This window comes from Amphibalanus amphitrite, unplaced genomic scaffold (genome assembly GCF_019059575.1).
Source record: "Amphibalanus amphitrite isolate SeventyFive unplaced genomic scaffold, NRLGWU_Aamphi_draft 001009F_arrow, whole genome shotgun sequence".
NCBI classification, from domain to species: domain Eukaryota; kingdom Metazoa; phylum Arthropoda; class Thecostraca; order Balanomorpha; family Balanidae; genus Amphibalanus; species Amphibalanus amphitrite.
Window position 1 is genome coordinate 27,347 of NW_024882503.1, and position 27,501 is coordinate 54,847.

The 27,501-nt window shown below is 54.8% G+C and overlaps 1 protein-coding gene across 1 annotated transcript; it reads left to right on the forward strand.

The window, feature by feature from the left end:
* The first annotated feature begins 9,659 nt into the window (after positions 1-9,659).
* LOC122369134 (histone-lysine N-methyltransferase 2D-like) lies at positions 9,660-20,798 on the forward strand. Its single transcript, XM_043343590.1, has 2 exons — positions 9,660-11,745; positions 20,122-20,798. Exons 1-2 carry the CDS (start codon positions 10,647-10,649, stop codon positions 20,178-20,180), a joined length of 1,158 nt encoding a protein of 385 aa, XP_043199525.1. The 5' UTR covers positions 9,660-10,646; the 3' UTR covers positions 20,181-20,798.
* The last annotated feature ends 6,703 nt before the right edge of the window (positions 20,799-27,501 follow it).

The following is a 27,501-nucleotide window of genomic DNA, read 5'->3' on the forward strand; positions in this document are numbered from 1 at the left end:
GAGTTGGTAGAAACACGGGGTAGGTTAGTTAGTTCCGGCGGGTGAGCGCCGGCGCCGCTCACGTGTGTTTTTTTTGTGTCGTTTGTGTTTACGTTCTTCTCTTTCACCTCTTGTTCTGTTCTTAAAATTATATATTTTGCTCCATGCATTCATTCATTTCCTCGATCCATGATTTATTAAAGGGATTTATTAACTAATTGATTTATTTATTAAAATGTATATTTAATAATTAATTAAATAAATAATTAAAAATAGTTCATATGCACTTTCCTGAAATTAGTTTGATATTTATGATTTTTATGCTCAAAATGATAAAAAATAAAACCTTTTTATAAAAAGGATTATTTTATATATTTTAGTATAGGATGTAAAAAAAAATATTGTTTGACGCGGAAGCATTACTTATTTATTAAAAGGTCATATATATTGTATTGTATTGTATTGTATTTACGATCATGGGCGATCCACACATGGCGTGGCGATTACTGCCCAGAGTCTGAGTCGGGTATAAGCATGCAGGAACAGAGACCAGTCGAACAACAACACACACACACATACACACATACACGCACACACAGGAAGACTCTATATGCTACGATTTCTAACATACCGTGTAGGTATGTACTTATATACATACAAGACGAGTGCCTAATTCAGGCCATCACGAAGGTCTATCGTTTTTCCACAGAGACTTGACAGCGCGTGCGAATTTAGAGGGTGGCAGCTGTGAGAGGTCGGGAGGTAGGTCGTTTAGGAGCTCGGCGGCACGGTAACTGAAACGCCGCTTACCGGTTTCTAGTCTGGGACGCTGGAGCTGGAGAAGGTTATCCTGACGTGTATTTCTATTCCTGGTTGAGGAGTCCCGGTTTTTGGCAAACATAGAGGCAAGTGCTACCGGTTCGCCGTAGTGTATCGCCTTACGTGCAGTGGCCATGGTTTGAAGTTTGTATTCGGGCGGCATCCAGTTGAGTTTCTCGCGCAGGTCAGTGACGTGGTCGAATTTGCGACGGCCAAAAATAACTCGAGTAGCGAAGTTCAAGATCTTTTGGAGTCGATTCAGGTTCTTTTTTGTACCATTTCCGTAAACTGAGAGGCAGTAATTTACTCGGGAGATGACTAGAGATGTGACAATGGTTTTGATGACCCCATCGGGAAGACAGTGCCGCACATGGGAGAGGCCGATGAGCAGACCCATACACCTCCGGCTGAGCTCAGATACATGGGCTTCCCAGGTCAGACAGCTGTCAAACACCACGCCGAGGTTTCCTGCCTGCGCACATGGTTCCAGCTCCGTGTCACGAAACGATACGACGACTGGGGGCAAGTGTTTTAGATTTTGACGGCTGCCGAATATCATGAGTTGCGTTTTGCTCGCGTTGACCTTCAGGGCGTTAGAGTGGAACCATTTGTTCAGTGCTTCTAGTGAGGCCTCCATGCGCGAGATAAGGCCACTTACATTGTTTTTTGGGCCACTCACTAGAAGCTGGGTATCATCTGCATTCTGCATATTGGAAAACGCATGCGTCGTCGGCGTGAAGCGCCAAATCGTTTGAGAAGATCGTGAATAAAAGAGGACCCATGGCCGAGCCTTGAAACACGCCCATAGTGTTAGGGAGTGGTCGTGACAGAACCCTGCGCTGGAGTCCATCGGTCATTGAAACGCTTTGTGTGTGACCTTTTAGATATGCTTTAAACCAAGGAGTTTCGATGCCGTACAGTGCGAGTTTGTCGAGAAGGAGTTTATGATCTATGACATCGAAACATTTGCTGAGATCGATAAGGCATAGGAAAGATATGTCTCCCCTGTCCGTGGCAGCTAGGATGCGGTCGGTGACGGACAAAAGTGCTGTTTCAGTTGAGTGTTGGGGTCGAAAGCCATGCTGACTAGGTGCCAAAAGGTGATTTTGAGAGAGATAGTGTTGTAGCTGCTGCTGGATGACTCGTTCAACAACTTTCATGATAACTGGTACTAGAGAAATGGGTCGAAAGTTGCTGGGGTCAGATGGGTTTCCGGATTTGAAAATGGGATGGACTATGGAATGCTTCCATTGCTCGGGGATGTCAGATTTCGAGATGCAGGTGTTTATGATGTGCTGTATGACGCTGCCAATAGCCAAGAAACTGGTTTTTAGCATGCGGATGCACACACCGTCCGCTCCGCAGGCGGCTGAGTTCCGCATACTGAAAACCGTGCATTCGAGCTCACCGAGTGAGATAGGCCTGGGCTGGAAACCGCATGCGCCGACGCGTGGGAGCCGTGCGTAAGTATAGGTACCTGTGTTTTGGTTTCGGATCTCGGTAGCAATACGGGGGCCGACGGACACGAAAAATGAGTTTAGTTCGTCAGCGGTTACATCGGGTTGAACTGTTTTATTTTCTTTTTTACCAGCTATGACTGATTTGATTCCCTGCCACACCTTGTTGGGGCCACGTTCACTAATTTCCCGCTGAATCACGTTGCGCCGGTCACGGCGAACGGCAGAACGAACTGAACGTCAAACCTCCAAGGCGTTTGACAGCGTCGAGCATGGTCGCCTCTTGGAGAAGCTGGGGTGGTACGGTATTGATGACCGGTGGTTCCGTGCATGGCTTTCCGACCGCACGCAGTCAGTAAGAGGTGGATCGGGTGCTGAGCTGCCGGTGACGCATGGGGTGGTGCAGGGCAGCATAATGGGCCCAGTGTTGTTCCTGGTGTTCTCCAATGACTTGTCACAACACGTGCCGCATGGGAGGCTTGTTATGTACGCCGACGATGCCCAGTTTATAGATTCAGACTCGCCAAGAAACCTGTCAGAGCTTAAATGCCGCGTAGAACAAACCCTGTCTGTAGCTCTCTGCTGGTTCACGCAAAATAGGCTAAAGATAAACCCTTCGAAGACCGAACTGCTTATCTTGAGATCCTCACGCCAAAATGATAATGTCAACTTCACCGTCAAATTCGGCGAGTCGCAAGTCGTGCCTGTGCAGTCGGCGAGGGTCTTAGGCGTCAACATCGACTCGTGCCTGACGTGGGAGCAGCATGTGGCTGCGATCACTCGCCGATGTTACTGCGTTCTGATAGGGCTGGCCAGAATGCAGCGTCGTGTGCCGCGTGAGACAAAGCAGCTGTTGGTCGAGGCACTGGTATTCCCTCATCTGCAGTACTGCATGTGCGTGTGGGGAAGCTGCACAAAGACCCAAAAGCACAGACTTCAGAGATGTATGAATTTTGGCGCCCGCATTGTCACTGGTCTTGGCTATCGTGAACACATTTCCGGGACACTGCGAGAGCTTGGATGGCGGGTGATCGAGGACATGATAACTGAGCGTGACCTGTGCGTCATGTACAACCTGAACCATGTCGAGAGCGCCCCTGAGCTTCTCCGCTCACGCATCACCCACCGCTCTGATGTGTCTGTGCGTGAAACGAGAGCGACACGTGACGGCGAGCTGGAGGTGCCGCGGGCCCGCACAGAGTTTGCCCGTCGGTCGTTCTTCAATCGGGCGGTGAGAGCGTGGAATAGGCTACCGCTGAGTGCGAGAAACGCGTCTTCTCTTCCTGTCTTTAAAAAGTGTATCGCAGATGCCTTTTAAAGGGTGATGCAAATGTGGATTGATAGGAAAATGCTTTTACTTGTGCTACATGACGTGGAACGCTGAAAACCCATTTTATGGATGTATTCCTAAATATATGATATGATATGATATGATATGAACGATTCAGGTCTTTATAAACTGTAGATTCCCGCCCGTGCAGTCGTAGTGCGGCGCGCCGTTGGGCCATGATATCACGGGTGGAGGCTGAGACGGGGGGAGCGGTGGGGTTTCTAATGGTCAGGGGCATGGTCATCTAGGACGGGTAGGAAATGAGTCAGAAAAGCTTGCCATTTGTCATGCACGGTCATTGCAGTGAACACTTCGTCCCACTCGATGGACATCAAGTCATGATTTAGGGACGCGACCTTGTTGTTATAGGATTTATTAAGCGTTGATCAATCCTATTACGTAGTGCAAACAAAAAAAATTCCTCGACATAACATGTTTTGATCTCACTGCATTCGTAAGTCGGATATATATTGACATTAATGACATGCTACATACCAGAACCATATGAACAATATCCAATCACGCAGCTCAGTACCTACCCGTCGGCAGGCAGGTGGACTCTGCTATTTCTGATAGATGCTCTTTCAATCCTTGGTCATGTTATCTCATTATTTCTGGCCTGAAGAAAACACGGTCACTGAGAGAAAAGGCGGATATCTCCTATACATATACTTGAACGAGTAAATGAGCATTGCGCATTTTCTACTAGCTTTTTTGTAGAGAGGGCCGCAATTCACACTTGATGCTGCTCATTTATCAGGGGACAAAAAAAAGATTCGGAACAGATGCAACAAAAACCGTCTTATTCAGAATCGCCCTTCGATGCCAGCTCGGTTTGATAGGATCAGGGTCCCAGCCCCATAAAACATTCACCCCTAGTCGAAGTAAATTATACTTGAGATTTACAGCTACATTCGCACTATTTTAGGGAGTTAAGTCGTTTTTGGTTAATGCAACAAAAAAGCGGGATGCATTTACCTCATGCGTTTAGAACCTAAGGTATAATGAAGCTTGTTTTGCCGTACACCATGCACTCAGCAGTAAGTGCATATAAAGTGGTAGGAAACGTAGGTACTTGCACAACAATCTGCAAAGCCTGTGCTTACCTTGGGATTAAGCACTGCTGAGAAACCACGCTGCGTGTACCGCTTCTGGGGCTTTAGTTTTGTGAGCACTCATTCTGGGTCTGCTTGCCGTTGCATAAAAATGCGCTGATATTCCGGGGATATGCCATTACGCTGCACTCGTTCTTTTCCGCCTTCCCACGCTTGCAATGCTTATGTTATCTGTGTTATTGTTCATTTATGTGTGGCTCAAAGCGTGTGCCAAATATTGATAAAAACATAATAAGTATTCACTAGCAAAACTGCGCACGGATTGTACCTACTGATTCCTGATAGAAAATTACTTTCACTCGTTACTCCCACATTGACATATATAGCCCCGACAAGCTCGCTCCCAGAAGAGACTGGAATTTGCGCGGAAAAGGCATTGTGTCACTATCTTTGCGCGCACCTTCCTAATCACAGATTTACCTGTGGAAAGATAAAAAAGGTCACCAACATCTGATGAACGCATGTGCGCCACATCTAGCAGCTGGCTGAGATAATTGGCGTGTGGATTAGTTCGCCGTATTGATAGTTTCGATAACCGTTCTTAGAAGCTGCTGGACATTTTCACACAATGCCGCAGCTGTTGCGTCACAAACAATCGACTGTGCTGCTGCAGTCACTAGCCAGAGCCAAAGAAAATTCCGCCACTCGCTCTAAGGCACCAGCACCTGTCTGGGAAAGCCAGGCTCAAGAAACGAGGGCCGAGTAAAACAGGTAACTGACATGATCTTAGCTTTTTCACAGAGCAGCAATATTAGAGCCGGCTGAGAAACAGCGTTTTTTTTTTAGTAGCAACGTGCGTATTTAATCAAAAGTTGCCTGTGCTCCAAACAGTGCTCTGTTGCAAGGTTCCATTGAAGTTATGCAGTTCTACACGAATAAAGCAGTCGAGCTCAGCGAGTTGGAAAAACCGCAACTGAAAACGATAAACTGACAGTGCACATTCCACGCCCGCCTTAGGAACTGCGTAAGAGCTGTATAGTGGACACTGGTCCCGGATTTGCTCCGCCACAGCGTCATTAAAATTGACAAAAACATGTGTTCAACAATGCCATTTACAGGCTTGAAAGTCTCTCAAGTAATATGCACAATTTCATCCCAAATATATTCACACAAAACTCATAAGTTCGCGGTGATAGCCTTTACACAATGGCGTAATTATTTTAATTGACATTCACGACTCAAATAAGCCTCAGTGTCTGATTATATCTGACAATTTCGACAATGTTCTTCCATAAGATTGGCTCACGATTCACGACGTAACCCTTTCGATTCTTTCTCTTGTTATGACCACGTACAAAGAAATGAATTAATCTAATGCAACGGTCGTGGCGGCCGGCTCTCGAGCCCGTTTCCACTCCCGCCCGGCCAGTTCTCCGTTAACCAAGTTCGTAACGAGCTCCCCTCCAAACGAGCATCTTCCAACTTTTCCCACCAAACTTGCTCCGTTTATCAAACGTGCAGGGAGCGCGGCGTGGAGCTCGCTAACTCTTCGGAGACGTTCTGAGAACTGCTGGTCCGGGGAGAGCGGACCGCCTCCCCCCATCCTCCCTCTGGCTGAGACCAATGGTCCGTGGCGCGGTCCTCCGGCGGACCAGACAGATAAACAGGATACAGCAGGGTCCGTGATATCGGCTCGTCGGCATGTCGACGATCTGACGACCCTATGATTTTTCGGTTAGTTTCGATGCTGTTTTATGACCGCGGTTTTCGTTGTGATAGGAATGGGGAGCTAGAAGCAACTGCAGGTACACAGAGAAAATATTGGTCTGTGTCAGTCAGTGAAAAAAAATGTTGACACTTTTTAACTTTATTTTAACGACTTTGTTTCAGCCAACTTATAACGACACTTGATCAATTTTTTTAGGCCAATCAGTAGCTATTCGTTTAAAATGACATCAGGGGCCCGGGAACGATTTTCAAGTTGGGGGGGCGAGCCTAAAATACCTGACATGATGCATATGAAACAGTGGCGTAGCTAGGGGTTTAAGGGGACACGTACCCCCCCCCCCCATCGGGATAAAGGGGACTCTCGTGTCCGAGGGGCCCTGCGGCGCCATTTGACCGCTGAGGGTTAACGATGGCCATATTTCTACTCAGAAGGGCCCCATGGGGCTCGTCAGAGCACCTCATGGGCCCTAAATAGCCACACTAAGATCTCCATAAGGGTCCGACGCCGGCGTCTGAGGGCCTCTTGCGGCTTTTAAGGACACCTCGGTGATCTCCAAAGGCCCGTTACTGGCCTCTGAGAGGTCTTACCGGCCTATGAGGTGCCAGTTCTAGGGGCATTTCCCGCCTGTGATGGTCCCACACTTAATTTTCTGAGGGCCCCATAACGGCAACTGTGGGGCCCTCGTCGGCGCCTATGAGGGCCTGTCTCTAAGGACCCCACAGGACTTCTTCTGCCGGCGTAAGGTCCCCTTGCCGGTCACTGAGACTCCCTGCCGGCTTGTAGAGAGTTCGCGTCAGCAGCACTAAAGGCCCCACACCCGTCTGTAACGGCCCCACACCACCGTCTATGAGGATCCACAGCAACGCCTGTAACTTGTAAGGACCCTCATCGGCGCCTCTGAGAGAATCACACTAGCACATCTGAGCGCCCACACCGGCACCTGCATGGCGGCCCCACACCAGTGCCTCTAAAGGCCCCTTACCGGCGGCTCTGAGGGCCCTACGCCGGTGATTCTGAGGGTGCTACCGATAACCGAAGGCACCACACAAGCCCTTAGTGTCGCTGAGCTTTAATCCCATACCGGCCCTCCGAGGGCGCCACGTCAGTGCACCCATTGCCCCACACCCCTCCATCACATCCGGAGCGGGTAAACTGTGTTATACCTACAGGGTCTTTCATAATGAATGTTACTTTTAAAGGAGCTATTTCTCAGGACATATATATTCCTCATGTCATATGTACCATCACATGAAACAGAAACACATTAGCGTTTTTGCACACATAACTTTCATTTTAATGCTCCTCGGGGATTTTCCACAGTATCGCCTTTTCTTAAGGCACACGTTTCGGCCCTCTGACGAAGGTGTCGCACCCCGCGCCTCACAACGCCTGGGTTCAGGCTTCCAGCAAACCTTCCCACTGTTGTTCGCAGTGGATGGTCGCAGGAGGGTTTTGTCTCAGATCTGCCAATGCGACCCCCCATAACTAGTAGTACAGCGGGGAGAGTTCAGAGCTCCGTGGTGGCCATAGTCGCTCGGTGAGGCGGCTGATAACGCGCTCTTGGAAATTTTCGATCAGCTTCTGGCGCACAGCTGCCGTGGTGTGCACTGTGGCACCATCCTGCTGGAACCACAGGCCGTCTCTTCGGACCCTGTGCCTGACCTGAGGCCAGAAGCATTCCTTGAGCAGCCTAAAGGTTAACCACCCCATTCAGTGTTGACCCAGGGGAACGCCAATGGATGAAGACTTGTCCGTCTACCGTAATCCGTAATGCGTTTTGGTGGTGTCGACATGCTCTGCTTTTGCGTGAAGGAAAATTTGCGTTGTGTATTTTTTATTTTTTTGGGACAAAACCCTATTCAATTTGCAACAATACACAAATAAAATTCGCGCGCAATTGATAAATTAAGAGCTCCTAATTAAATGTTCAAAAGTAACATTCATTATGAAAGACCCTGTATAATAGCAACGATTTTACCACCGTTGTACGTTATGTATTTCTCAAAGTTGACTCAAGCTGGTGCAGTATAAAATCTGGCCTGCCAAACTTATGGCCACGATCAGGCCTGAGGCCCAAATCAAAGCGGGATGACAATAGTCAATAGCAGATGTTGTCAAATCGATACCTACTGTATCAGCTGAAACCATTCAGATGACAAGGAAAATGCCATGTGTTGATGCGTAGATGTATGTATGAAGGAAACAAGAAGGAAAAAAGTCCGGAAAAGGGAGGAAAGATCTTTTCTCGCTGCCTCAATGTTGAGGGGGCGCCGCCCCCTCGGCTCTCAAGTTGGGGGGGCAAGCGCCCCCGCTGCCCCCCCTGTTCCCGGGTCTATGAATGACATTAACATCCCCTGAAATAATATGGCTTTATTTTTTGGCAATCGGAAACTTATTTTTCCTAACTGGCAACTGCACTCCTTTGTCCCAAGTATAGGTACTGATAGTGTGGATGTGGATGTGGATCTTTGTATTCTCATCTTTTGTACATAGAGCCCGGCTTCCACCGGCATCGAGTTCATTAAGGGCCGGTCACGTGACTGGCGGCAATTAGGGCGGCTATCACGGCGCGCTCTGCGCCGCTTCCCGCCGCCCCTCAGTCGTCGCTCTCACGATCACAATCGAGCCGAATAAATAATTCCGGAAAAAAACGACAGACTTTCAGCCGGCGGCGAAAATAGAGCCCGTTCGGCCGAGTAAACAAGCGGCCCGATCAAGATGGGGGCGTCATCATAACTCTGCTGGAACTGCGCCAGCGCTTGTTTTCCTGACGTGGCACTGCTACCGGCCGCTCTGGGTATGGCATTTCTGACGGAAGTGGGACCGGAGAGGGCCCAGTGGGCGCAGACGGGCTCGGGAGAAGTTATATGAATTATAGAAGCAAAAGCCGGACTGTGCCCACTGCCCAGAGTTGGTACCGTTGCAACAATAAAGCCAAACAATCTCATAGTTATTTACATATATTAGATGTCAATATGTTATTTCTTGCCTAGAATAAACGGCTTCATTCAGACTTGAAATGAGACAGGCACTCAGTGCACCATTGTTCAAAATGCCAGAGAAACTTAATTCAGATGAATGTAGAGGAATAAGCTCTCTTAAGTGTTGTACTGTGGTTTGGCAAGAGCTCAACGGATGTGCATTTTCAAAATATTGAACATGGGAAGGGAATGGTCAGCCTGAGCACTGTGAACAGGATACATTCATGCATCGTGTTAAACTGATGACTGTGATTAGGCGGACGATTTATGACACCGTTGACGAGGCTTACAAAAATGATAATTCATACAGGCTCGAAGAACACCATGATAGATGCCACTCGTATTATCGATTAAATGCAAATGAAATTAGTCGGGCGTCCGTAACAACCACCTGGCCGACAGACATTTTCTGATAGCATGCACTTACAATCAATATCCATTTACGTCTCTGGCACAAAAACTGCACCAGCCGGCGGCCGACTGTCTGACCGACCCGGCCGAGCACCAGGCCAGCTCGTCTGACCTCTGTGACCTCCCGTGTGACCTCGTTGACCTCTGGGCCGCGGCGGCCGCGGCGGGCGCGGCGGCCCCGCCCCTACACGCAGCCTGGACTGTGTTCCTGTCGAGCCCGCAGGCCTCGGCTGAACGGACGGCCACGCTTATTTTCCTAGCGCCGAATAAATATTTGAAACGACCCGCAGGACCGTCGATGTATTTCACCAAGGAATGGAAAATAAACAGGCGTGCAATCGATTCGATAATTACACACTGCCAAAAAAAGGCAGCCCCTGGCGGCGCGGCCAAGAGGTCAGTGGGGGGGCCATCTGTTGTCAGCGGGGGCCCAGAGGACGGTCTGGTGTTCCGATTAGCCCAGGAATGTAACGAGGTCGATACTGTTCGTCGCACTGTTGTCTGGGACGAATAAATGACTGACCGACGCGCGCGGTGCCGCCGTTGTGGACGGCGCCCAGGGCGTGGCCGCTGGCTGCCGTCGCCTGTCGCGTCGCATCGTTCCCGACGGCACCGGAAACGTCGAATCACCGTCAGCCGGCGGCGGCGGACCGACCGCCTCATGAAGCTTTAGCTATGATCGGAATCCTGTCAGTTAAATAACCGTCCGCGACCGCAGCGCCCCTGGCGGCGGCGACGGGAAGCCATCAGCTGACGCTGCCGCCTCGCACCGACCGGCAGACGGCGAGCGGACGCCAGAGTGTGAGGTTCTCCGACTGTGGCTCCGCCGCCACTGCTGAGAGCTCCGTGTCGGCGGTGATGAGAGTGGTGTTGTCGCGCGCCTGAATGCACCCTGCTCCGGTGTGCAGTGTCGCCATGGTACCCGATCTGCATGTTCCTCAGATGTCACTGGCGTTCGGCGAGCCTTCAATGTGCCAGCGAGGTGCGCCCGTTGAGCAGACAGTGCTGGAGCCGGCCAACGACTACTGGGCCCGTCTGCGTCCCGAGCCGACCTCTGCGGGTCCCCTGCAGACCAGCCTGTACCCGGGGAGCCGGCCGGCCGTGCGCGCCGCGCCGTGCCCGCCGTGCTCTGTGCCGTGCTCGGCGCCGCTGCGGTCCCACCGGGTCAGCAGCAGCTCGGACGTCAAGGACCTCAGCCAGCCGCTGTTCGTGGACACGACCGTCGAGTACGACCTGCCCAAGGCGGCCTACCCTCCGGACAACAGTGAGCCGCTGCTGATGGTGCACCCGCAGTACTTTGAGCACCTGCGGCATCGGCGCACCCTCGGCGCCGGCTGCGCGTGCCAGCTCTGCAACTTCTACGGCAGGAGGATGCCGCACGGAGGGCAGGGCGAGGCCGCCGCTGCCGCCGCCGCCGCGGCGGTGCCGGCAGCTCCGGCGGTCTCAGTGGCACCCGCGGCGTCAGTGTCCTCCACGGCGAATGTGCACCAAACCTTCCAGAAGCCGGAGGCGCCGCGGCACCACTGGCCGCGGCCGTTCCCTCAGCCGGTGCACCAGCACCAGCACCACCTCCTGCAGCAGCACCAGGCGGCGCAGCGTCAGCTGGCCGCCCAGCAGCAGCAGCAGCAGCAGCAGCAGGCGCAGCAGCAGGCGCAGCAGCAGCAGCAGCAGCAGCAGCAGCTGGCGCAGCAGCCGCGCTACAACTGTATGGTGGAGCGGCAGCAGCGGCGGGAGGCGGCGCTGGGCTGCACGGCAGCGGCGTTCGTCACGCCGACAGTGAGCTGTGACTCGGACAGCGGCTACTCCAGTGTCGAGCTGGAGCCCAGTGAGTGGGCCGCCGCCGGCCGGCAGCCGCAGGTAGTCCGCAGTGAAGCCCAGGTGCGCGATGTGCTGGCCAAGCGGAAGCGGCGGGTGGAGGCAGCGACGGCGGCCGAACACGCCGCCGCGACCGCCGCCAAACGACTCCGAGTCAGCTACTGGCCAGGTGAGGAATTGACTCGGGACTTGGGTGGTGTATTTTAGGTCGTCTAGGTGATTTATATTTTCTGGCAGTGTCCTGTAAGGTTTATTACTTTGTGTGCACCCTGCATCCCTGAAGCGCTGTCTTCGTTAAAGTTCAGACTGTTTTTCTCGAGACAAAGTCATTTTCTTGTGAATTTCTGAAGTGAGTCTGCATTTATTTTTGTAAAACATATTTAATTTCTGGATGAAATCATCCGTATCAGGCCCAGCACTAACAGCTGGTCTTCCTTTGAGGAAGACTGGCTCGCTCTCTAGATCGTTAACGTCACATGAAAGCGTCCGCTCAACATATTGCCAGTGCAGGCGGCAGCACAAGTGTTGCAAATTGCCTCGAGCTAGTTAATTGCCGTGACATTTGCAGACCCGCCTTAACCTTCATGACCTCGCGGCTCACGGCCCGCATTATTTTTCCACTTATAGTTGCACAGCGGACGGGGTGCGGCAGCGGTCCCGCTATTTATAACACCACTGCAAAACTCTGTACTGACGTCATTGCAGCACCTGCTTCCTTTGCCTAGACCATCAATCATCCGTTAGACGCTAGTCTCCTGTGTGTTGTGCAGTGTCTTTTTGTCTGTGACCATCCGTTTTACTTTACCGTCTGCCTGTGCGGTACTTCATATTCATCGATAATGGTGTTCTGCTGTAAGCTGGGATTGTGTGGGCCGGATTAAATCCGTCATGTGGTTTCGATTTCCTGTCGGGCGGTGTAATGAGTTGCCTCCGCAGGGCGCACCGTGGGACGCGATCGGTAATGAAAATGGCTTCCAGCCTGAAATTGCGGCCCCAAGCGGCATCCCTATCTTCTACCAACTCTAATTATGACCTCGGGCTGAACAACAGCTTTAGAGCCACCTGACTGATGGAACACTCCGCGGAAAAACATTACCCGCACCGAAAGTAGTCAGCCGCCGCGTCGTGATGAACTGCGCTCCGGTTGATGAAAACGGCCCATCGCGGGGCCGTTTCGGGGTCGTTGGGGTACGATGGCCCGCAGTTCGGTGTCGTACAGCCCAGACGTGTCGTTACTCGGGGTGGGTCGGTACGACGTTCGTCAGACGGCGGTCGTCAATCGGCCCCGGACGGGATGGCGGTGCGCCGTGCGCCCCCACGAATGGCCGGGTCGTGTTCGATCGCTCGGCAGATGGCTGTTCTCTTTAATGTCGGCCGTGATGAGTTGGACCATGCCACCGGACGGTCGCCGTCCGAGCGCTGCCGCCCGATCGGTTTTCGATGCGGCGCTGGCGCTCAGATTCGATGCGACCCCCTGACATCTCGGGTCGAATCGACCGGTTCGATGGTCGGTCGAACCCTGGCGGTTCGATGGGCGCTGGAACTCTACTCATCAGACCCGATGATGAACTTGATCGAACGGATTTGTGCCTAAAAGAGCATCCGGCGACATTGAGCTAAAAGTGCCGTTCGAAAGAGACCCCAGCTCCTATTTAGACGGCCCGCCCGCCCGCCTGCACCGGCCGGCTATCCGGGCGAGGTGTCGGCGCCGCCGAGTGCTCCGAGATCCGCTCCACCTGGGTGGCTGGTCGCCCTCTCCGTAGCTGTCCGGGTGTCTGAGACAGCCCGCTGTGTCCATCAGACGGTGTCGGGACCACCCTGCGGCCTCCGCCGTCCCTCCGCCGCCCCGGAGCATCAACAAACGCCGCTGGGTGGGCCCGTCCGTCCGGACTCCGGAGCCGAGCACCGGGATCCGGCGGCGCACGGTAGCCGCCGGGACGCTCCATTACGTGACGTCACAATGACGACACCGGACAGTGATTACCTCATTTAAATACGGCGGCACGATTGCCGTGAATCATCTTTGACGCTGGTCACTGGGTTTAACTGCCAGTAAATCCTGCTGAGTTGCTGCTCTGATAAATCTGACCGGCGTGGGAGAGAGGTAGAGTGCCCCGCTGTGGGAGAGAGGGAGTGAGGGCGGAGAGAGTCTGATGGCGGACGGTAGTTGGGCTGGGAGGGAACACTGGCAGGCTGAGTGACGGCCCGACAGGCCAACTCCGGCGGGAGGAGACGCTCTAATCCGAACTCCGCCCGACTTGCGTGTCAGCTGCCGGTGCCCGTCCGACAGCCGCTCGGTCGAGCCTCTCCGGCGGCGCGGCGGCTGCCACTCCGCCCAAACCGCGCACCTGTTCACCTCTGAAGAGCCGCCGCCGAGGCGGAAACCATCTAATGCTCAGCCATTTCGACCTTTCAGGCGCGAGCGATGATCCGCCTTCGCTATCTCCGAGTGTCATTTTCACCGAACTCGATTCACCAACCCGATCAATGATCATCAGAGCTCCGCCTCCCACTTCCCGTTTGCATCAGCTTCTGTTCCCTTTTTGCCGTACCGTATGGCTGATATCTCTGTGCAATATTGCACGCGGTGCACCCATCAGACCAGTCCGCCATCCGCGGCGGCGGCGGCGGCGGCGGTGCAGGAAGCGGCGCCAGTCTGTCTGCCGCTCGCTGGGCCGCTGGACGGCTGCACCGCTGCTGGCCGGCCTTGGCCGACCGAGCCCCGTCGCTCTGTCCCCAGTGCTCCGCTGCTCTGTCCCGGACGTTCTGTCGCTCTCACTCTCGATGTCACTGGCTCCCAGCGGCGTACTGGGCCGTGCTGGGACGTGCTGAACTGAGACGTGCTGAGAGGAACTGAGTGCTGGACCAAGGCGTGCTCTGTGACTTCGTGTGCTGAGACGTTCTACGGCTCTACGCCTTTTTGCGTTATTGCGAAAAGAGTGCTGACTGCTATATTGAGATGCCGTTTTGATGTAGGTGTCTGATGGCGCAATGGCGTTCTCCTGTAGGCGTTATTACGGCTGTTAGCTGACAACATGTCGAGTAGTTGGTTTCAATTTCATTATTTTCATTCCTTTTGTTATTTATTTTGGCAGCGCCGAGGATCAGTTCAGTGGATATTCCCCAGTGACCTCTACAATTTTCCTGGAACCCGGCGTATCTGTCTGAATGGAACAAATGATCTCAGAGCATATGAGGTGGCTTTATGAGCTCGGGTGACACACTCTCGCCTTTTCCCGGCTGGTGTGTCATATACCCTGGTCTTTTCCCGGCGCATCGTGCGCGGATATTGAAGCATCTGTCCGGGCCGGGATGGGTATTGATACGGCGCGTCGACCCAGGTCGTTAATCAGCTCCGCGCCGGCGGGCGTACCGTCTCCCTCGGCCGGGCCGGAAATTTATCATGCTATCGAGCGCGGACGGCGGACGGCGCTTTAGATCAGCCAGATTACCGTGCGGCCCGACCGAAAGCCGCTTAATTGCATACATAAAACGTGCTTTTAACCGAGATCCATCCAATTACGGCCGTCCCGCCATTGAGGGGGCCAGGCGGGGCGGAATGCCGCCAGGCGGGGCGGCGTGCCTGTCGGCTCGGAACCGACAGCACCGACAGGCGGGCCGGCGCCGCGGCGCGCTCGGCGTGCACCCTGTCGGCCGTGCCTGCTGTGCCCGTTCCGTGTCGTACCTCCGTGCCGTGCCTCCGTGCCGTGCTGGCTGCCAGATGCATCAGAGCCGCCAGAGCCGCTGCCGGCGCCGGCGCACCAAATTAATGGTCCAACTTCGTGACAAATGCCATTAGGGGCCAAATGAAGAAGGAGCACTATTGAATCGGGCCGGCGCCCACCCGCGGCTGGCCTCCCGTGGCGGGAGGAAGGGGAGGCCGGTGGGAGGCCTCCCGGTGGGCGCCGCGGGAGCCCCCTCCCCGGGAGCCTCCAGATGCGGGCGTGGCGCGGAGCCAAACGAGCTTCCTCGATCGATAGCATGTCACAGTGTCAATATGGCGACAGCGACACGCCAATCAGACTCGACCGGAGCGGACGGGCGCCTCAGCTCGTCTGATCGAGGGACCGTCCCTCACTCGTCCCCTCCCCTCCCCCGCTTCCCACACCGAGCGGTGCCAATGCCGACCGGTTTGATGGATGACAGACCTCGCTCCCGCCCTCCCCTCTGGACTGCCGGAACGGGGAGGGGAGCGAACAGCTGACAATATTCAGGCTGGTAGCTATCAGCTGGGGAGGACCGCTCATTCATTCCGCTAGCCGCCCGGCCGGCTATTTCTGTCGTATTCAGACGGCTGAGTGTGGCGAATGCAGCGCTTGATGACGTGGCGCAGGGATAGATGGAACGAACATCCGTCGTCGCCGCTGTAAGTCGTTTTCATTTTTGACGCAGTGACTGAGTCGTTTTCGCCACCGTCGCAGTGCCGCCGAAATGCCGACCAGCGAGGCTTTGCGGCTTTTTCCTCGAATGGATTTGGGTCAGACAAGGCGACGTCTTTGCGCCGCCGGCCTTTGTACCCGAATAAGAACTTTTGTGAATGCGAGGGAAACTTTTCCTGAAATGAGCAGCCCGGGAGCACTTTTAGTTCCGTTTTAGTTCGCCAGTTCTGACGCCGTATTCTCGCAGAGGCTCTGTGGTGCCATCGATCGGCGCCATTTTCGCGAGCGGCAGTCGTGGGTCGGCCAGGGCAGACAGCTTCCTCGTCCATCCAGCAGGCAAAAACCACCGGCTACCTGTGTTACGTTTTCCACCCCTCCCCTCCCTCCCTCCCTCCTACTGCAGCGTGCAGCAGCGGCTCCCACCTGACGTGTGGGGGAGGGGGCGGGGTGGGAGGGGAGGTCGGAACCTAAGCCGACCGCAAAAACCGTCACCTGATCGGACAGCTGACAGGCGGGCGGGAGGGGAGGGGAGGGTCGGGAGGGCGGAGCGGCTCGGGTGACACACTCCCGGCGGGGAGGGGTGGGGACCGGGGGATTAGCTCCCCACCCCCCGCCGCGCCGCCTGGGAACGACCGACTCCGCAGGGATAATGAGGTGTCAGGTCGGGCCGGGCGAACATTACCCCAACTGATCCGCTGTGCCCCCTCATTACCCACCTCCCTCCCCCAGTGATCCCCTCCTCTGAGGGTGACACTTGGCGGCGCAGCGACACAGACCGTCCCTTTGTCGTCCCGACAGCCCCGCCCCCCGTCTGTCCGCTTAGCCGCCATTGAAACTGCCAGACCCAGCACGCTGCCAGATGACGCCTTATGCCGTAATGACGTTCATGTGTCGTTACTTTTACGGCGCCTTTCGTTAATTTCGTGTCGGCGGGCGGCGCTGTGCGATGTCGGCTCGTTTATCGCCGGCCGGCCGGGCACAGCGTCCCCTTGTGATGTATGGCCGCTGTTGCGCCGGCCCGGCCTGAGTGACAGGCACTTTGGTGGGCGGGTGGCGTGCAGGGGGCTCAGTTGTGCTCTCCCAGAGATATGACCTCCGGAGTGGGCCTGACGTGGCCTCTCCGGGGACCGCCAGCGGGTCGAGGTGAGACGCCGCCGCTCCCGACGGGCCGACGGCTCCGACACGGCATGTCGTCCGGTATTGAACGACGACGCCCGGTATCTGGGGCGGCACGTCCGGGACCGCCGGGCGCGGCCGTGCCGCGACGTCGCCTCACTCACGTCACGTCCGCGTTCTACCGTCACTGATGTCACGTCACTGATGTCGCTGACGGTAGCACCGCGGCGGGTCGCGGTGCCCTTGTGATGCCAAGCACAGCGCTGGCGGGGCGTGCCCGCGACTGCCACCGCTCTGAGTCACTGGGAGGAAGTGGACTCCGCGACCGGCGACCGCAGTGAAACGCTCAGCAAACACTGCTAGCGCCTCGCTAAGAGCGCGGCCGGGGCCGGCGCGCCCGATTGGAACCGGCCGGGCATTAATGACTGCAAACACGGCGGCTGTGTCAATATTTAGCGTGATTAGTCTGCGAGCGCACGGCGGGCCCGGCGCCACGTGGCGCGCCGTGGGCCCTACGTGCCGTGATACGTGGCGAGATAGGGTGGAGCACTGCCGCTCCAACTGCCACGTGTTTTATGCTGCAGCCTGTATCATTTGATGAGAAAATACCTCCGTCGGCCGGACCATCGCCCGCCTTCTGGCGCCCTAAAAACGCCTCGTTATCGCTGCGTCTGTAATTAAGAGCGCCGTAAAGTGGGGCAATTTACCTGTTTTATGGCCGGCAGGCTGCCATTGGGCGGCACTCAGATCGTCCCTCAATTTAGGCTGTCGACGCCGGCGGTTTTCGCACAGTCGTCACCGCCGCCACCATCATCGCTGCCGACGGCACGGCGGTGGCGGTGGCGGTGGCGGCTTTCACGATGCCCGCAGCCCTCCGCCCGCATACACGGAGCTCCATAAACAGACGTCGGATTGTGTTTGGACGCAGCTGCCGGCGGCACTTCACCGGCAGTAAAAATACGGCCGCCGACTTTCGCAGCTACGCAATTCATTGATGTCGGAAGCCGGACGGCGATACCGGCGCATTTATGAATATCCAGCCAATGTGGGTGACGGACGACTCGCTGGCATGCGGGTGATGTGATTCTATTTATGTCAATCACATGCAAATGAGTTCTGGAAATCGGTGATGGCGATCCCAGCTCCTGCATGTGATACAGGTGACGTCACTGACGTGACAGCAGCTGTTTTCGGTGTAGATGACGTCATGTAGGGTGGTGACCGGGCGCAATATAGCAGCCTCAGTCGGAAACGGCGCCGTTTGCTGCTAACGGCTGGCAGTCACGAGCACGGGACAGAGCGCCGGAGGAGGTGGCTCCGTGCTCTGCCCTGTCTGTCGGCTCTCGGAGGTGATAGTCGTCTCCAAACAGCGCCCCGGGCCGTCAGCGCAACCGGGCGTCCGACTGAGCAAACAACGCGTCCGTCGCCGCCCCCCCCCCCCTCCCCCGGCCGACACGGCCCACACCGGCGCCGCCGAGGGACGGAAAAGCTGAGACAAATCGCGTCTGCCGCGGCGGGCGGCGAGCTTCCGCCCCACTCAGCTCAGCGACTAGCGCAGAGGAAGTTCGTTTCTCCGTTTCCGGATTTTGGAATTGTGCTTCCAGGAAGATGGAAAAACTCCACTTCCGGTTGACCTGAACCGGCCGCGACGCTGAGACTTTGTCACCTCCGGCCCGCTGTCGGCGCGCGACCTTTGTTTGACCTTAAAACTCCCACATGAAACTTTGATATATGATGTGTGGAAAACGCTTTCTGCAGAAAACGACGAACGACTTTCCGGACAGGGAGCGGAAACTTGCCGCTCCGCCGCTGTGCGGACTGATGCGATTTTGTGTGGGCTGTTGTGTCCGGGGGTGGTTGTTCCCACCGCAGGCGACCGATGGACGCGGGTGGGGCCGCTCATTGTGCCCGGCCGCCCTTGGTTCGTGATTCATCACCTGGCTCTGATGGCCGCGCGCCATCAAAGGATTCATTAATGGCCAGCCATCGATTGTCGAAGGGCCCCGCGGTGGCGCGCCGACGACGATGAATAGCGCGCGGGGTGTGGCGCTCTTCCTCCGCCCTCTGCGCGAGATCACTCCCCACCCTTCTACCGGACACTCCGCCTCTTTTTCACCGCTGGCTCTCCGGGTTTCTTTCCTCTTCGCCTGGCCAGCTGATCCTCTTCTTCGCATCCATCGTCGCCTGGTCTCTGCGCGCCTTTCGTCTGCGCTGCGCTGTTTACGGCGCTCCGCCTTTGGCTGCGCTCCGTCATGCCGCGTCGGATAAGCCGCCGGCCGTGCGGCACAAAAGCCGCGCAGCGCCATTCATCGGCGCGCCGTCCATCAGCGGCTCCGTCTATTTATCGGGCGCCCCGCGCGGCCGGCGGCGCATCCATCGCGCTCAGAGACGCGCCGCCCTTTCAGCCGCGCCATTCGTCGTAAACCGAGCCGGCGGCGGCGCGGCAGCGCTGTTTGTGGCGCACTGCCGCCCGGCCGGCGCAGCGCGGCATTCAGCGGCGCACGCTGGCGCAGCGCCGTGAGCCGAACCGATTTCTTTACGGCCGTCGGAATTACGTGGAGCGTGAGCGCCGGTAATGGTGGCCTTCGGGTGCAATCGAGCGGACCGGCCGGTCATTACCGGGCACGGGTAATTCTCCGGCATTGACAAATGTAATCGCGCACAATTGCGATTGTGGCCACTCCAGATGGCGACCGGGCAATTTGTGCCGCCGGAAGTCTATTTGGGGTCGCCGCCGGTGGAGCGGGTTCTCACGAACAGCCCCCACTCCCCGCGGACGCTCTCACGTCATGTGTTTGTCCTCGGCTCTGGCCGGCGGCGGCGTGACACCGATCCCGAGCCACTCTTTGTTTTAGTTTTTGTCGTTTGTCTTATGTGCTGAGTGTATTGGAAGGTCCCCTGTGCCGTCTGTCGCAGATGTTTGATTGTTTTACCCGATTCGTTCGGTCTTTGCAGTTTATGCAGTTCGTCGTCGTTGTATGTGCAGCGATGGCGTTTTGTGTTTCGGTTGACTGAACCTGTTTGTGACGGTTGTTTCTCTGCTGTTTCAGGCGGCGTCTCCTCGCTGGACATGGCTCCCTACCTGCACCGACAGCCGGCCGTGATGTAGCCCCGCCGGCTACCGTGGCCCTGCCGGTCGGCTCTGGCGGCATTGACGAGTGGCTGTGTGGCGATCGGCGCCTCTCTGCGAGAAGAGAACGCGGTGGACCGGCTCGGAGAACCCTGCGCCTTCTCAAGGAACACACTTCCAAGAACGTCAGGCATTTCGATCTGAAGACCACCACGCTATCTCGTTGGCGGAAACTCAGGCTTTTAACCGTCGCGCGCGCTGCGTTGAGGATCGGTGTTGTGCCTCGGTTGAGACTCGTGTGGGTTCTCAGCGGAGAAGGCCGACGGTTCTCGGCCGCGCCGCGAATGGGCATGCGTCGCAGGCCACCTGGCCGCGCGCTGGCGAATACCTGTTTCTGTGATTCCTCCCGTGTACGCGTCTCCATGTGATGCTATTGTGGCTTTCATAATGTGATGTCAAAGGACAGAGCCGAGTTAGCTTTAATTGGTTTACCGTTGATTTGGTGTTTCTGTTGAGTTACTTTTCCAGGGTGCGTTCGTCTGGCGCTCGCGGGTCGGCCGCCGGATGGTTTATTTTAAACCTTGTTATCTGATGGTGTAATGAACGTATATCATTGAGGTCGTGTTCGGATAAATATAGACACGGTGTCATTCATCACGGCGTTGGTTTCATCTGGGGTCGGGGTCCGGGAGGGGGAGGGGGGCTGATGACGCCATGGCGGGCTCGTCCGTCTTCATTCGGTTAACTGACGACCGGCTTCTGGGAACGACCGCCGTCTGCGACCTTCGGCAGCGAACCTGGCGCACCGGCCGCGCACTGAGTCACCCTGCGCCACTGACTGCACGGCTGGCACCGCGGGCTCAGACCACACGACAGCGGCACACTCGGGCTGCGGCACGCCCAGCACACTTGACACATCACTCGCGCCACCTGACACGAAGGTGCCACATAGAACACGCCCCGACACCTTTGCGGAGTGGTGCGACGCCCCGGTTCAGGGCGACGCCTGAGTGCCGCGCCGACTCACCGATATCTCCCAACATCATCGCCGCCCTCATCACCATAACCGCATCACGCAACACTCGACATGCCACAGGGGGAAGCGTTTCGCACACGTCACGACATTGGCTTGTGGGGCACGAGCGGGCCTCGGGCCGGGTGACCGACCACCAGCGCGGGATCTTCCCGCATCGGCCCTCCGCGAAACGGCACAGTCCCGTGCCGAGCTCCGAGAGTCTTATCTACGATCTTTCGTCATCGAATGGCGAGGGGCGTCTCGCGGGGTCTGACTCGGCTAATATATACCACAGATTCGCTCACATCAGCTGCTCGCTGCATTATGGGACGGGAAACCCTTGCATTGCGATGCATCGACACGGTGATCTAAATCGAGACGAGGACCGGCTCGCACATGCGGTCGGTCAACGCTTTGCAAGTCGAGGAGCCCCGACAGCCACGGCTGTAAGCGGCGACATGCACTATGCATGTTCCGAAGTCCCTCTCTTGTCGACAACATCGCCAAAGGCGGCCACTGATGGATCAGCTGCGGTGCGTTTCGCTTCTATATCGCTATAGGTCTGGTCGCGGTTTCTGAAAAAGGAAAACGTTTTTAGTGTGCTAAAGGGACATTGAAGGAACGCACGACAGTGAAAACGTGAATATTTGACAATATGGAAAAGAGATTTACTAGCTTCACAGCTCTACAATTCTTTGGACTAATTTCAGCAAATGACTTACTTAGCGTTTCTGGCGAACATGCATATCAGCCCCACCTCGCACCTTCCATTTGAGTCACCGGTTCCCGTTACGCTCGTCATAACCAGCCCAGCTCACGGGGTTCGCCTGCGCCATAACCGGGAACGATATGCGTTTTGTGATGGGACCGGGGACGGGACACTTCCACCAGACCGTCTGCGCTGCGCCTGGCAGGCTGTCGGCCGTTGTCGGCTTTACGACCTCGGGCTATACCGCCTGTCAGCAGTCGGAGGTAGCGCTGCACCTAGCGCGACTGCCGTTGTATAGTTGGACTAGACGAGGAAACGGCGTCTTCCCCTTCCTTCGACCGTGCCCGGGATCTGTGTCATTGGGGAGGAGCCAAGCGGGTCGGGTCCCGAGGGTAACGGTGGATTGGATAGGAGTGCTATTAGCGTTACCACGTTATGCTCGACATCAGCGTTGCACTTACCCTCATCGCCATCATATCGTGCTATCGTTTCAGGTCCACGGACCTGAGTGTCGGGAGAGTGCCAGATGAACAATGACGCCAAAGAGGGAGAATTCTGACCAGCAAACGATTCTATCTTTCGACGTAGCGGAAAATATGCCGCTTGCTGACTTAGTCGCCAGATGCTGTGATACGGAATAGTACACATCTTGCTCAAGATGGTTTCGATATAAAACAGAACAGGCATGACACAACGAAACCGCCCACTTTTCTTGTACGAAGTGGAGACGAACCGCTGACTGGTTGAATTCTACAGAAATCCTGAAAGCACTTTCTGACACTGCGGGATGGGGTTCTGGGATGTTTTCTTTGATAAAGGCGACGTGCCGAAGCGATGCGCCGTGTATGACCCGGGTCTCGGGTACGGAACAATGGACACGTCGCCCCCGGTGGCGCCGTTCCATGACAGCGTGACCCTTATGGCGGTGTCACGCTGTAGGGGCCGCGGCAATGGCTTCGGCAACGACACCGTCACGCCATGTCATCTCACGGAATGCGCGAACATTTCATTGCCGGCCATAATAACAGCCGCGCCGACGGCCTATCTCAAAAGGCCAGGCTCAAAGGGCTTTACCAGCACCGCAACTTGGCTGGAAATGTCGCCGCCAAGTGTCTGCTGCGTGCTTAGGGACGCTGTGAAATGGGACAAGGCATTAATTTTGTGGATAAATATAGCCATCATGCATGGCTGGCTGTATGCATGACAGCATATTCATAACCGTCACATGTCATGAGCCGCTGCTAGGAATGCCAGAAATGAAAACATAATGATGGAGAAATATACGCATGTAGGTCATACCAATAACATCATACTGTTTTAAAACGTCGGTACAAATGCGTCGTTCCGCCAGCGGTAGCGAAACGCAGATTTTACTTTGAGCGATCATGCATCATGCTGTCGGTGGGCGTAACCTGTGCAACTTGAACTTTACCTGACATTCTAACTGCATGCCTATTGCGGAAAAGCATGTTCACTGTAGGAAGCGACACAAAATTCTGAGAGCAAATGCGTCCATCTTCCATTATTCAGCGCTCGCCTTTGAGCAGTGAGCGGACAATGAAAAATGGCCTGTGAATAATGAACTGAGAGAACAAAGCGCAGTTTGTTCTGTCACGCTGTTCTGTTCACTGTAAAAAAAGTTTAGCATTTGGGGTACTAACGGCTGCTATTCGTAGCACCTTTTAGCGTCAAAAGAACCCTACGACGTATTTGCAAAGAAGCATGGTGCTAATACTGTGCTAATGATAGCTAACATTCCCATCAAATATTATAAGTTTAGATCACCTATTCTTCTACTGAGCTAAACGTCTACTTCTGCTAGTACCCAGTCCATCAGTGAGTGCTCTTTCAAGCTGGATTTCTAATTAGAACCATTTTAAGTGTTTTAGAAGTTGGTAATGCTGAATATGGTGCTTACGTTAGTATCACAATAGAACCGGACATGCTTACAGAGGAAACAAATTTGAAATTGGCGCCAAAGAAAGTAGCTAAGCCCTGCTTTACAAATCTCTGGGAGTCTTATCACCAGCCCTTTAGCACGTTTTGACGGCGCAGAGCGATATGCGCATGCGCGTGCCAGCTGTTTCCGGCCACGTGTTGCGCCATTTTAGTGGAGTCCGTTGGTCGTGGCGGGAGTGTGTGCACGTGCTCCGGTATATGAAGTGAAATGAAGTGAAGTGAAGTGCTCCGGGCACATGCCATCGAGTGATAGCTCTGGAATGATAGCTTAAATCAGCTGTTATCGGTGGAATCCGTCGTGCGTGGCATGGGAGTGCGTGCCCCTGCTCCGGGAGGCAGTGAGGTGGAGGGATGTGCAGTGCAGCAGTGCAGTGAAGTGAAGTGAAGTGCTCCGGGGCCGGGTGGTACATGAGCATTTGCCACCGACATGCCACCGACACCGACGTTGATCGACTTTGGTGAGTCTGACACGTTGTATCTTTTGACATTATCTTATATTGTTTAAGTGCTTCATATTCCGACTTTAGCAAATCGCGCTTCTTGGTCTGAAGGAAAGTTGTGTTGTTTGCGAAAATAGCTTCCAACAGAAAAAAATCTTGGAACTGATCCAGTTTTTTTTTTGCTCCAGGCATGGGGCCTGGTCAGTTCTTCCGTCGACTACCACTTACAATGGAGGACAACTACGACAACAACACGGGGTCTCCGGTTCCGTCTATCACTAAACGCCGTCTGGTCGTGGATGAGGTCGAACTTATGGCCATGAACGGAACGTCGGTTCAACGACCCCCCCGCCTCCCCCAGTCGATCTCGCGTTAATCGTCGGTCACTGCGAGTGTGCAGGTATATGAGCGACCTTTCGTTATTTCCCGTGCGTTTGTTTGTGTATATATATTTACATTTGTTTTTCATGCAGATGATACGAAGTGTTAATAAATGTTCCATTATTATTTTTTAATTTTATAATGTGTTGGATGCTTGAAAGATGCACTTACACGGGAATATTGCAGAATGCAAAACACAATCATTGAGACTTGTTGTTATCACTTATCTAGGATATAACCTTTTTTGCACGTCTTTTCGGCCTTACACAATTTCCTTTTTGGTAATTGATTAGTCCTTTTTGCAGTAACTAGTGAAAGTATGTGCTGCTAAAGAAAGCAGTTTTTGCGAACTTTTCATGCAGCAGCTTTAACTAGTATAGATATTCTACTTTCAGCCCCAATGCTTTCGTTAGCATTATTCTACTTGTCGTGGGGTAACAATAGCGCTAAAACGGTTCATATGTGAGTACGGAAGGTACTAACTGCATGCTATTCTTAGCACCTTTTAAAGTTTAGCACCGCTAGGGTACTGAAAATTGGTCTAGCAGGTGTAGGGTACTACATTTAGTACACGGGTGCTAAACAAATATGGGTACTTACATTAGCACCTTGATACTAAACTAGATCTCAGTGAAGTACGAATAAAATGCTTAGCTTAGCACCGCTAGGGTACTGGAAATTAGTCAATTGAAAAGTACCTCTATGGTGCTTAACTTTTTTTACAGTGTTTCAGCCCACGCATCAACAGACGTCCAGCATGAAAGCTGTATTATCCATCAGACGTCAGCGGCCGCCGCCATCAGCATTCATTAGTCCCTCCATCAGCAGCCATCAGCAGCGCCTTCCATCAGCAGGGACGGCTTCCATCAGCAGCTGGCGGCGGCTGGCGGCGGCGCCAGCTGTGCTATCGCCCCGGCTAATGCAACTCGAGAACTTAATGGTGTGTGTGTATAGAGATAAGACGGCTTTTAGCACCGCCGAAGATGGGCCGACAAGGCCTGGTGGCGCGCGGAGCAGCGCCGCGTGGTCCGAGAACGGTGTGAACTGGGACACCGCCGCGGCACCAGCTCAGGGTGAGCCTGGTGACGCTGGTGCTGGTGATGGTGATGGTGGTTGTGGGTTGTGGTGACTGTGGTGGTGATTTTGATAATTATTGTTATGATGAGGTTGAGCACTGGGCACATCTGATTATGTCGGAAATAGTAATGGTGATGCTAGGAATTAGGATATAAATTGTGGTGCAGAAGGTAACGTCGATGCTGGCAGAAGAAACGAAAATGCTGACGGTAGCACTCACAACAGGCACTGCACGGCACTGCAACAGGGCACTGCACGCCCTCGATCCCCTATGCGGCTAGAAAGCACGCCGCTACGCCACTGACCGCCGAACCGTGCTTGGGCCGTGCTTAGGCCGTACGTACTGAGATCCTGCTTGGACTATGTTTGGTTCCTGGGCTTTATGAGAGAGTCAAACTCAACTTTTCCGAGGCTGGAACTGAGACTTTTTGGTGCTCAGGAACTCACGCGGGTATTTAACGCGGGACGAAGACTGCAACTGATATTAAAATAAGTTACCTAACTAGTGACGCCGGTTGTTCGCAAGATAATTAGTTAGTTATTAAATGTTAGTTGACTTTGTATTGTTCTACGTCGTTGAATTTTAAAAACTTAACAACTTATTTATGAGATAATAACAGGGAAGCAGCTCAAAGCAAGTGCACAGCGTTCCTCAGCACCTAAAATTGCCTTTCTTTATATTTACCTCACCTCCTATTTTTCGTTGGCTCCATTTCCCAGACAGGCTGTCACCCTTCAAAGATTAACACTGAAAAACACCACTGTCATCAGTCAAGAAACCTCGCAGGTAATTGCACATTTCTGGCGTGATTAATGTGCAGCTTCCTTCTAATAACTCTCCACCGTATGATTTCATCATAATTGGCCCCCATACGGGCGATCCCAATGCGGCTCGGCCGGTGTATCAGCCCCAGATCGGTCGGCTCTCCCACCGCGCCGCTGCGGGCCGCGGCCCGGTACTCCCGGGGACGTAATCAGACTCCTCCACCTGCCCCATGCATTACCCGCAGCCGACATGGCCCGCCAGGCGCACGTGAGGCGACAGAAAAACACCCTACTCTGGTGGGCCGGCCCGCGGCGGCCCGGATCAGGTGCCGTCGAGCGATCGTCTTGAGCCGACGTGTCACGGAATGCCTGGTCGAAGGAATGCCTCCGCCTCATGGGATCGGATGGAAGACGAAACGTGACCGTCCGGCGTCGAATTCTGGTGTCGTGTTGACCCCGACGACAGGTTTGACTATGATCGCTGGTATATCCGGAGTGTTGGATGGTATACAGGTGTATCTTGACAAGGTGGCGGCTATAAGCACCTGACTATGAAGGTCACGGTGGACCGGTATCCGGTTCGTACCGATCGTGAATTGAGCCCAGGTACCCTGCCACTGCGCGGCGCGCGGCTCAGGCGCTGGCGAGGCGATACCATCCGATCGACTGCAGCGTCTGCATGCTTCCGGCGGGCCAGAGGCTCGAACGGCACGAAGGAATGTCTTGAGCCACTCGGCCGTCGAGATCGCCGCGCGTCGGCCGGCCCGCTGACCGCGAGAGTCGCGTCCGACGCCAGACGAGATGCCGGGTCGACAGTGACGCCGAGCGGCGCGCCGCGGCCGCCGATATCAGATGAGATGGCCGCGCCACGTTCGCCGCCTCTGACGCGGCAGATGCGCCAAGATCGCCGCTGCCGCGGCGCTCTATGCATCACCGTGTCGGCGGCGCGGCGCGGCCATCGCGGCGCGGCCGGCGCGTGACGAACTCGGCGCGCCGGCGCGTCTAATTGCCTGG

Coding starts and splice junctions, on each gene's coding strand:
- LOC122369134 (XM_043343590.1), top strand. CDS start 10,647: ATGCACCCTGCTCCGGTGTGCAGTGTCGCCATGGTACCCGATCTGCAT. Junction 11,746..20,121: donor CCGAGTCAGCTACTGGCCAG/GTGAGGAATTGA, acceptor CTGCTGTTTCAG/GCGGCGTCTCCTCGCTGGAC.